Raw genomic sequence first — 14,505 nt, forward strand, 5'->3', positions numbered from 1 at the left:
TGTGATAACAAAACTTAATGACAAAGCTGAAGCTCCAATCCTCCCACCCCAAAGGATATGGATCCTAAATTGGTATCTTGTGTTGCAAAATCCACTATCCAGTGCCTACAGAGGAGTTGCACAGACACACAGCTATTTGTAGGGCACTGGGGAGAGGTTGCCAGACATTGCAAGGAATTTTATTGGATCTTTATGCAACATGCAAAGGGAATGTGCTGTCTGTGCAACTACTGTGCCACATAAAAAGGCTTTCTATAAAATAGATCCCTCAAGCAAACAATATTTGGTGTTATCAGAAACACAGCAGCCCCCCCCAAAAGAAAAAGAGAAAAATGTTCTTCCAGTGGCTCACCAGGTGTTGCAGTCCTTGGTCACTGTCTCTCCCTTGGAATATTCTCTCCCATTGTGGAAGCAAGGGCACCTCTCAGGAGCAACACACTTCTTTTCATGTCGTACCTAGGCAGAACACACAGCTTGTCACCACATGGGGTGACACACGGCCATGTGCAGGGGGAACAAGCAGTCAGGAGCAAGCACAGAACGTGTGGATGCAGAATAAAAGAAAGGTTGAAAAGAAAAAAAAGAAAGTTTGAAATGGTTCAAGACTATCCAAGGCAAGAAAGGCACAGTACTACTAATATTTTTAGCCATTAACATAAATAGAGCTATAGGTACATCAACCACAGCCTTCTCCCACCATCTCAAGCTGCTGGGAGAACAGATGAGATTACAGAATGTCACAATGAGAAAGTCCAACTAGACCAAAACCAGGATGCAGTGAAGATAAAACCAGGCTAACCTGAGTGTGGAGAGCAGGTGAATAGCTTCTCACACACCACAAAATGGAAAAGGGAATACCAGGAAAGCAGCCAAAGGGCCCAGATGGACTAAAAATGGAAATATGAACACGGAGGAGGAGACCAGAAGCCACAGTGCCTGAACCACCCACATGCAAATGCAGGTTCTGTTGTCACAGAGAACAGCCCCTTAACAAAGCCAACCCTCTGTCAATTCACTGCTGAAAATTGCAGTAATCACTCATTTTCTTTCAAATCCCTACTTCCTGGGAGGCAGGATGAATATCAGTCCACCTGAGATACTATTCTGCCCTTACAGGCTCTGTTGCTGGGAAGTAGGACACTATGTTCTATCCATATTTTCAGTTTCATCCTACTGAGCTGAGTTTCCCTTTGTGTAACAACAAATCATTCATCCCACTTAAACGAAAAAAACAAAAAGCAAACCAAAAAACTACAACCAAACAACAACAAGTAACACCTTTATACTACTCAGTTTTTCCATTCCTTTCCTGTTTTCTTTTTCTGTGATTATGTTCCATTTTGAAGGCCCCCAGTTTTAGAGAATCAAAAACAACCAAAGCTGGCTATGCTGAATTTTCACTCAATAGCAGTTCTGGCAAAGCCAGGACAGGTTTGGCTCTTGCTTCATGGAATACCTAAACGGAGAGCCCTTCCCCTTCTTCTCATTCAAAAGTCACAAAATATCACCTTCCCACTTGAAACTCTCTATGCAAAATCATTAAAATAGTTTATTTTTTACCATTAAATATGGGCCAATGAGATCAATGTAGTCTTGAACGCCAGGTTAATAAAGAAGAACAGCTTTGCCTTTCCCTGTGGGGACCTAGAATTGCCACATGGAACAACTCATAAAAAAGATTTCACAGCCTAGAGACCCTTCTTTCACATGCAGCTCCACATGCTCCATGCCTCATGGAGAGCTGTATTATGCCAAATAAAATTACTCTGATAGAAGCAAGATCGGAACAAAGAAATGCTTTTCTAGATCATGGAGATGCAGCTCTGCCTGAGAATTCATCTTTAAAAAGGATAGTTAGAAAAAAAGTCCAGAGGAACCCATGTGTTTCCAAGGGAGTTTAATACCTTCTTTCCTTCCTTCCTGGTTGTATTTAGGAAAAAAGCAGGAATATGACTTCACACTTGTGGCTACATTTCAGAATTTCTGCAGAGTGTTCAGCAACACAGAATCAGACTAAACTAGGTTAGAAAATACCTTTGAGATCATCAAGTCCAACACAGTTCACAATACACTTGAGGGCTTGCCTCTGGATACAAAACTCAGGATTAGACACCTGGTTAGTAAAAGGAGAATTAGAACCTCCTCTACTTGCTCCCTAAAAACTGGTATAGATTGGTATTCATATTTCTGTGCCAACCAGTGCCACACCTGTAAAACCACCAAGAAAGAGGGAAGAGCACCTTGTCTGAACACTGCAGAGAGGGTGGGTGGGATTCAGCAAGCAGAATTTAAAAACCCAACAAGGACTTTGACCAAAAGAGCAATCATTTTTTCTGCAAAACTCAATGAATTACGATTTTCTTAACAGTAACACACAATCTGGTCCTATTAACACCCCATCCAAAAGCTGGAGCACACCTGGCAACCTACTGCCATGCTACATTACAAGGACCATGTGGTACCCTACAAGGCCAGGAGCACTATTCACAAGCAGCTGCATTTGCTGTGGAAGTCTCTCAATCCGTCAATAGACTGCAGTTAATAAAGGAGATTTAACACTCCTGAGTGCTTGAGATGACAGGAGGCACCAGCACTGGGGAGGCAGCCACAAGAAAAGACAGAGGTTTGTAATGAAAACAGCAGCTGTTTGCACCATTAAATGCCCTTAGGATGATGCTCTGTATCCATGGGATTACAAGTGGCTGACTGCTAGCTAATGATTCTCCCATTCCTTGGGGATGAAACAACTGTTCATTTCCTTGCTCTGTCTTATTAATTGCTCAGCCTCGAAAAATCTTGTAAAAGGAAGGCCAGGTTTCAGAACTTTTAAGATTCTCCTTACCCAAACTCATAGGAGGTGATTGCCCCACTCTGCTCTGCACTGGTGCAACCTCACCTTGAGTCCTGGGGGCGATTTTGCACATCACAACATAAGAATCTAAAGCTCTTAGAGAGTGTCCAAAGGAGGGATATGAAGATGGTGGAGGGCCTAGAGGAGCAGCTGTATGAGGTGTATCTGAGGGCACTTGGTCTGTTCAGCTGGAAGAGACTGAGGTCAGAGCTCCCAGCAGTTCTGCAGCTTCCTCCCGAGGGGAAGAGGAGGGCAGGCACTGATCTCTGCTCTCTGTAACAGGGACAGGACCCAGGGACAGCTGGAGCTGTGTCAGGGAGGGTTAGGGTGGATATCAGGAAAAGGTTCTTCCCCAGATGGTGCTGGGCACTGAACAGCTCCCCAGGGAATGGTCACAGCACTGAGCCAGAGCTCCAGGAGTGTTTGGACAACTCTCTCAGGGATGTACAGGGTGGGATTGTTGGGGTGTCTGTGCAGGGCCAGGGGCTGGACTCAGTGACCCTTGTGGGTCCCCTCCAGTTCAGGAGATTCTGTAGTTTTAAAATCCATCTCAAGGACCCTAAACTTTGAACTCTCTTGACACTGAACAATTTGAGGGGTATTGCTCTGTCAAGGGAAGCTCAGACATCATTCTGTTCCTCCTGACACACCTGTGGATTTCAGTGGAAAGTCAGACAAAGGTACAAAGGAACATGGGATTAAGTAAAGGAAGTGGGTCAAATTAGAACCCAATAGCTAACAGACCTTAGAATAACAGACTGGTTTGGGGAAGAAGGGACTTTAAAGATCACCCAGTTCCATGGGCAGGAACACCTTCCACTATCCCAGGTTGCTCAGAGCCACATCCAGCCTGGCCTTGGACACTGCCAGGGATGGGGCAGCCACAGCTCCTCTGGGTAACCTCTGCCAGGGCATCACCAACCTCAGATTAAAGAATTTCTTTCATAAATTTTTGCTTTAACTAAAGCAGCCTCTCACCATTACTGTGCAAACAAAGACAAGCTGAAAACATGTTAGAACATCAAAATGGGCTGGTTAACACTCAACTGTCTTATGGTAGCTGTATGTCTCTGAGGTTTACTTGACATGCTGTCCTTCTCATGAAGACATTGTAATATAGGATAAAAATACACTGAAAATACATAACAGAGAAGTCAAAATAGCAGTCAGCTGAATTTCAGTTGAAAACAGTTTGGAAGAAAAAAGAAAAAAAACCCTTCCAAACTTTCCTAATTCAGATGTTTGCAGTTCGTTTTTTTTTTTTAATTTCTCTACTAACATATCAAAGTTTTAGAAAAAGTTTTATTTCAGCAGTCATAATGCAATTAAATATTTTATTTAAATTTTAAACCTTAATTTTGTTTCAGTTGTTGGGAATGGAAAGAAACTACTTTTCTACTTTTGGAGTATATGGATTTTGTGCTCTCTGATGGTCCTGCTCCTCTTTTTACCCAGAAAGGTGGTTAACACTACATTTATTAATATTTGCCAGTGGGAAAAACCTGGAGTGCAGTAATCGAACCTGAGAAAGCATATTTTCCCCCACACTTGTGCACATATGTTATGATTTATCTTTTTTGCTCTGCAAAAGGGTGACAAGTATGGAGAATTTTCCACCTTCCAGATGATCAAAGAGAGAAAAAGAAGAATTATTTTTATGGTATATTGAACATTTTTATTTGCTAGAAATTAAAACAATGTAAAATGCCAAGTCAAGATGAACTGGGAAACTTATTTTTCAGTTGAAAGAAGTTAGGTTTTGTCTTCAAGCAAATAAGTTATCCAGGAGCATTGATAACTTTCATATGCTACTGTACCATGAAAGAAAAAAATAATCTCCAGTAAGAAGGCACAATTTCTTCCTGCATGATGACATATGCAAATATTTATGGGAATGCATGTTAAATAATCTGTTACTTCCCACAGACCTTCCTGCAAACAGCAGCTCACCTCTGTGAGTGCATGTAAATTCCTTTTTCCAGTCCCTTTGTTGCTCACCTCTTTGGGTATAAGCCTGGAAAACAGACTTTAACTTTGCAGAGCTTTGTCTCTGTGTTAGAAAGGGGCAGGATGGAAAGGAGACTCTGATCACCACCCTGAATCCTTCTCTAGTGGGGGAGCACAAAGGCTCATTGCAGAGCACAGAAATAAGAAAAAAAGGCTGTCCCAAAATTCATCCCATTGGCAAGGAGGAAGAAACTGCTCTTTGACAGTGAGCTGGCAGGTCCTGTGGAGCCAGGAGTCAAACCCATGGCAAAGGGGACACAACTGGAGGGAGACTGGGATTGATCTTGCCTTCGCATGGCAGTGATCACAGGTAAATCATCTCTACATGAGCTTCTCCCTTCGTAACTTTGGTGCATCTCGTGATTATTATTCCCTGCCAGACGGGAAGCTGATGAGAACAAGTAATTCCAGGCTGAGTTTAGTGGAAGATTAAACCATACTGTCATCTAGTGGACAGCGAATTTATTTTACTAGTTTAAAAAAAAAAAACCAAAACCCGAGCCTGATTCTTCAATCCAAAACCTGACCAACTATATTGTAGCATTCAGGGGTGTGTTTCACATCCCTGCAAAGTGAGCTGGAGTTTCCAATTCCAAAAGGCCAAAGACTGCTCTCCTGGCAACAATTTTATGAAAAAACTGTTTGTTCCAACTTATTGAAAAAGAATATGAAATACAGTACCAAACATGAAGGTTAATTACTAGGAAGTTGATTTAAGGTTTGGGGTTATTTTGCCTATGGAGCAGTTATCATAATTTGTTTTCCACACTTATGGCAAAAGAGTACTATTACCATATCCCAGAACTGAAATGAAAAATCTCAAGCTTCTTCACGAAATCAGAGGTCTGAATGTTACATGCAAAGAAAAGCCTGTTCACCCTGGAGCTCTTGGAACTTTACAAGTACACAAGCTTTTCTAATTTTACTTCCCTCACTACTATTTAGGAATATTTTTCACTTAAAGGACAGACATTTACAAACTGAAATGTGAAAAGAAGCAACACTTGTTTTTAAAATTAGGGTGAAAAATTTATGGGTACCTTCAGATTCCGTTCTGTCTTTTTCACCTCCAAGACATTTACCAAGCCTGAGCTTTTGCCTAGAGCTGGCATTTTATTCTGGAGTAGCATCTATTTACATAAATGCATTGGAATGGGTTGGAAGGGACCTCAAAGCTCATCCATTTCCACCCTCCTGCCATGGGCAGGGACACCTTCCACTAGCCCAGCTTAGGCTGGAACACTTCCAGAGATGGAGCAGCCACAGCTTCTCTGGGCAACCTGTGCCAGGGCCTCAGCACTCTCACAGGAATCAATTTCTTCCCAATATCCAATCCAAACCTGCTCTCTGTCAGTGTGCAGCCATTGCCCCTTGTCCTGTCACTCCAGGCCCTTGTCAAGAGAGTCTCTCTCCATCTCTCCTGTAGGATCCCTGCAGGCACTACAAGGCCACAGTGAGGTCACCCTGAATCCTTTTCCAGGCTGAACAATTCCTATTCTCTCAACTTTTTTTTTCTTTGGAGGAGAGGTGCTCCATCCCTCTGATCAACCTGAATATGAGCATCTGAGTACTTCTGTCTCTGACTAGGAACATTCAGCACAACTGAAGAGGAGTTGAGCACAGTTGAAGGAAGACAAACTGATCTTCAAAGTGGGCTTCGGAATTGCAATTATTACTCATTTTTACGAGCTAAAGATCATCTTCAATGCAAATACACTAATACACATTCTTTACACTGGCAACAACTTGACAGTCAAAACTTCCCAACCACTTATTCCCCAGCTGCAAGAAGACTGTTGGTAGAAAAGGATGAAGGCAAGAAAGCAAAGAGGGCCTGCTTCTCCCTGCTGCATTTAAACCTGCTTACCATCCCTCTTGGACAGAGGCATCCAGATACACAGCCATGGCTGATGCACTCCAAGTCATAGTTCTGGCAAGTCTTGGTACACTCCACTCCTTCTGCTCTTGGGTTGTCAGCAGGACAGATAATTTTTTCCATGGGGAACCTGCATGTCAAGCTCCTTTTTACTTAAAAAAAAAAAAGATTTTACAAAAATTGCAATTAGAACTCAAGTATTGTTGGTACAGTATTTTTCTGATAGATGCCCAATATTTTTATTAGAGAACTCATTTAGAATACAGCCTGGAGCAACACCACTACACATGACATGGCAAAGAAAACAGCCCCTACTTCCCTGGCAGCAGTGTAACCTTCAGGCCACAAAAAGCCTTCAGAAAAGGCAGCAGAAAAGAGTTTGCATCCCACTAGTGAGAAGCAGAAGGTGTAGAGCTGATGAGTTACTGATGTCTTGTGATCCTCAAATAGCAAATGTGGGCCTCAGATCACTGTCAAAGGATCCTTTAACCTCTTCAGCTCAAGAGAGACTGCAGTGGCTAATTATAATTAAAATTTTTGAGAGGTGAGATTTAATGAGCCCTGCACCCTCCCAACTCAACCCTTTTGTTTCTATCCTGTAACAAAAAATTTAGAAAAAAAATCTCACAACATCACAGTGGTTGCAACCCCTGGAATTTCTTCACCAATCTACACTACCAAGCAACTGAAGAGAAAAAAAAAATAAAAACCAAATATTAATTTTTTAAGGCATACTAACTTCTGGGAGATGGCCTCTGGTCAGCAAAAATATCAGGCAGGAAGGCACCGGGAGCTCTGTTTGTACTGCAGTGCATGAATCCATTCTCACAATAGCTAAGAAAAACAAACAGAAAAAAAAACAGAAAAACAGAAAAACAGAAAAACATTTAGTGAAATGGCTTTTAGCTTTCACTCACGCTGATTTTCAGTCAATAGGAAACTTGTCAGAACACAAAACTACACCTCACGGGGGCTGAGCTGTTGCTCTCCATCCACTGTGTCTATCAACATTAACAGCAAACTTCCCTTAAGAGAGTTGATGGGATATAGGGGCATGGTGACCCAGCTGCCTGCTGGATTCATTGCAGCTGCACAGGGATAAAGCAGGGCAAGACAACAGTCAGCTTTGCTGTGGAAAGAGGTAAGAAACCACCTAGTGCCTGAAACTTGGGGTTTTTGTAGTAGAGAGGAAAAGGAGAAAACACTGTTCCCAAAACTGGGCTGGCCCAGCAATTGCAGTCCCACTCCCAGTGTACTGCTACTCAATGTAATAATTAGATGTGCTTTTTAGTAGTTGTATCTTTGACAAGAGGTAATTAGGTTTTAACAGTTAAGAAATGTATCACAGTACATTAAAGTGACATTTTAAAAGCCCACAAAGTAGCTAATGTCAGTAATTAAGCTCCATTTCAAACTGGCAAGGGACAGTGCTTAATACTGAGTAATTCTGAGTAAGGTGACATTTGAAATTACATGGAGAGAGCTGGAACCACAAAACTCACCATTTGGTTTGTTAGAGGCAAAATCTTGCCTTTTTTTAAACCTAGTTTCAGTGGAAGCACAGGAGCCAGCCTAGATAACAACTCAAGCCACCCAAAAATGGGAGTGACGGTGTGCAGGGAAGGCTCACAAAGAGCTCACTTACCACATGGAGACATGATCTGAGAAGACATCCTCTGGCTGGAAGATCTCCCCATCATAGTAACAGGAGCACTGGGCCTTGGGCACACACTGCTCGTGCTCATCCAGGTATTCCCCAGGGGGACAGTAGCAGCCCTCCAGGCAGAGCTGCTCGCAGTGCTCCTCCGGGAAGGACAGCGACCGGCATGTCTGGTTGCACGGTGTCCCACACTGCTGGTACACCTGGCCCTCAGGACAGGCCATTGCTGGTGAAACACACGAGGGAAAGTGGCATTTGATCCAAATCCAGCTGAAGGAAAAGCTGCCTGAACAAGACTGGGATTATAGGTGTTTGTTCAATTTACTCCTCAGTGGAGTGTTACACCATCCACCCTGAACTGCAGCACTGCTGATTTAGACACACAAGCAAAACCTCACTACTTGCAAGTTCCCAATGAATGTCAGGACTGGACTGCAACCCTTGTGATGAAAATCCTGCCACAAAATGTCACGCAGAACATGAAATACAAGCTCTGTCCAACCTGTTATTATTTGGATCACAGTCAGGATAACCTAATTGAAGTTCTCCAGTACGTGAAGGGAACCTACAAAAAGATGGAGTGAGACAACTGACAAGGGCCTGGGGTGACAGGACAAGGGGGAATGGCTGCACACTGACAGCGAAGATTTAGATTGGATATTGGGAGGAAATTCTTCCCTGTGAGGGTGCTGAGGCCCTGGCACAGGGTGCCCAGAGAAGCTGTGGCTGGCCCTGGATCCCTGGTAGTGTCCAAGGTCAGGCTGGATGGGGCTCTGAGCAGCCTGGGACAGTGGAAGGTGTCCCTGCTCATGGCAGGGGGTGGAAATGGATGGTCTTTAAGATTCCTTCCAACCCAAACCATTCCATGATTCCTTGCATTAGGAGCATTACAGGTGTCACATAGACATTCACACCTCCCTGCCTTTGCAACATCTTTAGGGACAATTTGGTCAAAATAAGTGGAAAAGTAGAAGTACTTTTATGCTTTGATAAGCAGGTGTGCTGCACTACTTTATAGCCTCACATCCCTGAAGCACTCTGATTCCTATGGAAACAGGTGCAAATAATGAAGTAATTTAGCAATCATGGAGCCAAACCTTGGGTAATAACGATTTTTGATGATTAATTCTGTAATGTGGAAACTAATTATAGCCTTTGGAGCCATTTTGGCTTCTTAATTTATAAAACCTCCACTTCTACAGGGCTGGTTTTGAAGCATTCACCTCTGCACACATCAGCATCAGCACTAGGTGGCAGTTATGACAACACATTGCAGAAGACAAGACGAGTTCATTTAATCAAGAGCTTAAATTTAACAGGCCTCCTGATGACAAGGATTTTCACTGTCACTTGTAACAACCTTCCACAGCAAACAGTTGGAAGGTGATGAGGAAGGATGTTCAGGGAAGCAGCTGCAAATCAAAGTTGGCACATTTGCACCTTGCTAAAACCAAGATCAAAGGGTTACAGGGAAAGCTCTTCCTCTTGTCATTAAAATCACATCCCAGCAGGACAATCATGAGGCCTCAGCTGAAAGTATTATTCGCTGCACACAAACCTCTGGAAACATGGAACTGGTTTGCCAGATTTCAGATGGGTACATCAGTTTATTAGCATTTCAAGATTTAAAAAAATATGGGATAACTGAGCTCAACATCTTGCCCTACTTTCTATTCAGTGGTATCACTCTCTGTCCACAGGGACAACTTTGCAGTGGATCCCTTTCTTAGAAAAAGCTTTGTAATCCACGGGTGGGAATGGCTTCAAACAGAAAGACAGTAGGTTTAGATTGGCTATTAGGAAGAAATTCTTCCCTGTGAAGGTGGGAAGGCCATGGCACAGGTTGCCCAGAGAAGCTGTGGCTGTTCCATCCCTGGCAGTGTCCAAGGCCAGGCTGGATGAGACTTGGAACAACCTGGGCTAGTGCAAGGTGTCCCTGCCCATGGCAGGGGAGTTGGAGCAAGATCTGTAGGGTCCCTTTCAACCCAAACCATTCTATGATTTTTATTTGCTTATGCACCTCCTAAAATGGTGGAAACATCTCCCATTTTTCCTGTTATGCTTGCCAATGTCATGCTTACACTCCACATCCCAACACACTGCTCTATCCCTTCCCAGAAACATCTGTTTTTAACAGCAAAGAGGCAAGACAACTGATGTGGGAGAGGCCAGCTGTCTGTACACTGTGTAATACACTGTCACTGGGAAAAACCCATCCCATTATTGACAGGAAAAGGAGAGGAAAAGGCAAGGTGCACCTAGGCTCTCTGGATGCCTCCTATAAAACCAAAATAGCTCAATGCTGTGCTCTGCAGCACAGCCCGTCCTGGGAATGAGATGAGAAACAGTAGGAAAGCACTGGAAAAAATGTGTTTGCATCAAACAGCTCATGCAGCTTTTGTGGGTGGGTTTTCAAACCAGACTGAAAGAAACAAACCATGACCAGTTCCTCAAGTAACATGAGGTGAAAACGTTACCACCTCTGGGTGAAGGTGCACCCTGTCAGGACTAGATTTAACACAGCTCCTCCACTCTGCTGAGGCTCACCATGTGCTGTAGCCATCCTCAAATGCTGCTCAGAGCCTGCCCTTCATTCCCTACTTGAGCACTGTTGGATTTATCCTACACAGATCCTCTAGCAGAAGCCATGCAAAGCCACCAACAGTCCCAGCACTACCACATTAAGGAAAATAGTGCGTTTATCAATGTGTCCTAAAGTCTGAAGAAAGATCTAGGGACCTGTAAACTGATTCCCCTGTGCCACAGAACAATATATACATACATATCCACACACAGGACAGGTAAACATAGAAATTTTTAGGTTGGAAAAGACCCTCAGAGAACTGAATCCAGTCATTAATTCCACACTAACAAGTCCACCACTAAGCCATGTCCCTAAGTGCCACATCCATGTGGCTTTTAAATACCTCGAGGGATGGTGGCTCAACTAGCTGTCTGGGCAGTCCATGCTAGTGCTTGACAACCTCTTCCATGAAGAATGTTTACATAAAACATAACCTAAGCCTCCCTGGTGAAACCTGAGGCCATTTCCTCTCCTCTTGTCCCTTGCTCCCTGGGAGCAGACCCTCATCCCCACCTGGCTGCCCCCTCCTGTCAGAGTTGTAGAGAGTGTGAAGGTCCCCCTGAGCCTCCTTTTGTCCAGGCATGAAGAGATTGGCTCTGGTGCTTATTCATGGTGGGCTGCAGGGGTGTGACTCAGGTCTTAAATAATCCAACTGCAACTGAAATAATTTCAAAGACAGAGGAGCTGAATGCACTCAACAGCTTGACACACAGCAGAAATGCTGTGCTACACCAATGACTTTGCTCCCTGACACTTATCCACTCCAAATCAAGCAAACTGGCTCTGTCAAGTCATTTCCCAAGAAACGGAATCTCTGGGGATGAAGGCAGGGGTGGAGCACACATTCAGTGCACTGGGCCATCAGCACAAATTACACAACCTGCACATTCACATCTCAAGCCCATTAAAAAAGAGGGATTGCTCTCCTTCATGTGACAGCAGATGTCTAGGGCACCAGGATTATTTAATGGGGGCTGATGGATCTGCAATCAGGGGAATCGTCACTTTGTGAGAGCACAAAGCTCTCTGTAATGCACAGAAAGGAGGAAGCAGCTCTGCACTATTAAAGATTAATTGTGAAAATTGACTTGTTCAATTACAGAAAGAGCAATGGGGCATTATCACTGCTCTTTCTTTCAGCCTCCAGACCTGCAGAGTTCTGAAAGGATTTTTATTACATTACTGTTCCACTATCTGAACATTCACATAAACTGGGTAAAATATTATAAAGCCATGGAGCAGTTTAGTATAAACTGGGTTTCTTCTCATTCACAGCAAACATGCTCCAACCTGCAGAAGCTGTGGTTACTGACCTTACAGACCCTACTAGGTTGAAAGCCAGTGACCTCTCTCTTTTCCACTTTCACCACACTCAGTTTATAAATGCTTTCCCCACCCTCTGTTTGGGAAGAAGCAGCAGAACAAATCTGGAGAGCTGCCAAGCACACATGCTTCTCTCCCAAAATTTCAATTGTCTTCTTTCCTTAATAACAAAGTGGCTCAGGAAAATGGAAAAACATTCACTTGACAAATATTTATGGGAAAAGTATGTCTTTGCTCAATCAGAATTACATGGCAATAGATTTTTTCCGACCACATTGACCTAACAGAAATAAAAGAAATGAAAGCTGTTGGATTCTTCTGCTCTAGCCTCTTGGCAATTTGGCTATTAATCTTGCTCTGGATAAGAAAGAAATCAGAGAGGTTGTGGGACCTCTGTCTTTGGAGATATGAAAAATTTGCCTGGGCAAGACCTCAGCCAATCTACAATAATTTAGCCCTGCTGTGAGCAGGGGTGGTGCCACAAGACTGCCAAAATTCTCTTCTGATAAAGTTTGTCTCGCCCTTTTGTGCTTCCTCCATAACCCCACGTTCAGCTAAAGGCAGGAGTCACTCATGAGGTCAGGACCTGGGAAGCCTGGGCCTCAAAAGAAAGCAATTCATGGATTACCACAAACTACTTGGGAAATTCCTACCCTGGGATATTCAGAAAGTTTCCAGCTGAGTAGCTGAAAGTGGGAATCCAGGCAAAAGCTCCGTGGAGCTGTGTCAGATCACTGCTTCTCTCCCCCAGTGCCAACCAGTCCCTGGGAGCACCTTTTGTACCCTTACTAGCATAAGGAAGAAAGACACACCCTCATCATTTGCCATAAGCATTATCTGCCATCTCATTCTATATCCTTCAACCAACATGGCCAGAAAAATCCCTTCAGGACAAGGCAAAGCAGTGGGTTTTAGCAGCACTGCACTTACGGCAGAAGTCGGGCTGTCTCCACTGCACCAGGATGTTCTTCCTGGCACAGGCTGCTGCGTAATTGGCAACGGCAGAGCACAGGCAATCCTTGCCACTGGAGCAGGAGCACACATCAAAGCGGCAGTTCTTCACGTAGGGAGCGGGGCTGACCTCAGGGTGACAAGGTTCAAAGGCAGAGGACAGCAGAACTGAGCAGGAATCCTCAGCATATTTGGCTATAAAGAGAAAAATTACATGCTCGGGCTGAGTGGCTTTCAAGGAAAGCCAGGAGAGCCACAGTAAGCATTTTCTTTCCCTTTTATAAAAGAAAAAAAAGAAACCAACAAACCAAAAAACAAACCACACAAGAATAAAACAGGATCATAGCACCACAGCTCATATGTCATGAGCTCTACGGAAAGAATCATGTTTCACTAGTAAAACAAATCAAGGAAAAGCAATGCTTTTATATTCTCTTAGCACTATTTCTGGTGCTGTAATTCCTTTTACAGGGCCTCTACTTTCTGCTGCCTTTTTATATTTGCAAAGTTAAACCAATTTTTGCTTTCAATTTTCACCAAATATTACATTTTCCTTAGGAAGCCTGCATCAATACAAGTCTCTCAGTGGGGTTTTTTTTGTTGCTGTTGCTTATTGGGGTTTTTTAAACATATATTACAGCCACCCTGCTGGTAATGTAAGCAACATTAGCTTCTTCTCTTTTTTTTTAATCTAAGTGGAAGATCACCATTTGCTGCCCACATTAATTTTGGATAGAGTTCAGTACCTAAATGAGGATTGAGATTGCAGGGGTCACTGTCTTGTTTTAACAAGTCCTGGCAGTCTGCATTGAGCTTCCAGGAGTTTCCAAAGTCTTCCAGAAGGGATTCCACCATGCCAGAAGGTGTAAGAAAGTCATCCCCTTGGTTCCCATTGTAATTTCCACACAGCCCACACATCCTTTCAGAATAGACTGGAGACACCTAAGGAACACAACATTAGCATCCTCCAGAACAGGTTACCACTGGAGAGCAATATTTTTTTAAGGAATTAACCACATACAATTTAACAGTCAAGAAAATTCTCCAACACACATCAAAATACTACAGACACAATGTCATCCTACTATATTTTTAAACTTTGAACAAGAATGCTACTATTAGTGGCTGTAGGACAATTTTTGCACAGTACAGTGAACTTCAGATGGTGACAAAAATAGTTTATTTTTATGCCTTGATCATGAGTCCAGTTTAGTCTTTCCCCATTGTCTCCCTTCACTCATATAAATGAGCAA

The 14,505-nt window shown here is 43.3% G+C and overlaps 1 protein-coding gene across 1 annotated transcript in view; it reads right to left on the reverse strand.

Moving 5' to 3' along the window:
- VWF (von Willebrand factor) overlaps positions 1-14,505 on the reverse strand; it is a 108,074-nt gene that overhangs the window by 61,079 nt on the left and 32,490 nt on the right. Inside the window, exons 14-19 of the mRNA XM_085048938.1 lie at positions 13,999-14,194; positions 13,232-13,447; positions 8,380-8,620; positions 7,474-7,568; positions 6,726-6,886; positions 353-456 (exon numbers count right to left, since the gene is read on the reverse strand). Of these exons, the coding sequence (XP_084905064.1) occupies positions 353-456; positions 6,726-6,886; positions 7,474-7,568; positions 8,380-8,620; positions 13,232-13,447; positions 13,999-14,194 (1,013 nt within the window). The remainder of the gene's footprint in view (positions 1-352; positions 457-6,725; positions 6,887-7,473; positions 7,569-8,379; positions 8,621-13,231; positions 13,448-13,998; positions 14,195-14,505) is intronic.

This window comes from Lichenostomus cassidix, chromosome 1Aa, assembly GCF_008360975.1.
Source record: "Lichenostomus cassidix isolate B80296 chromosome 1Aa, HeHo_3.0, whole genome shotgun sequence".
Classification (NCBI taxonomy): Eukaryota; Metazoa; Chordata; class Aves; order Passeriformes; family Meliphagidae; genus Lichenostomus; species Lichenostomus cassidix.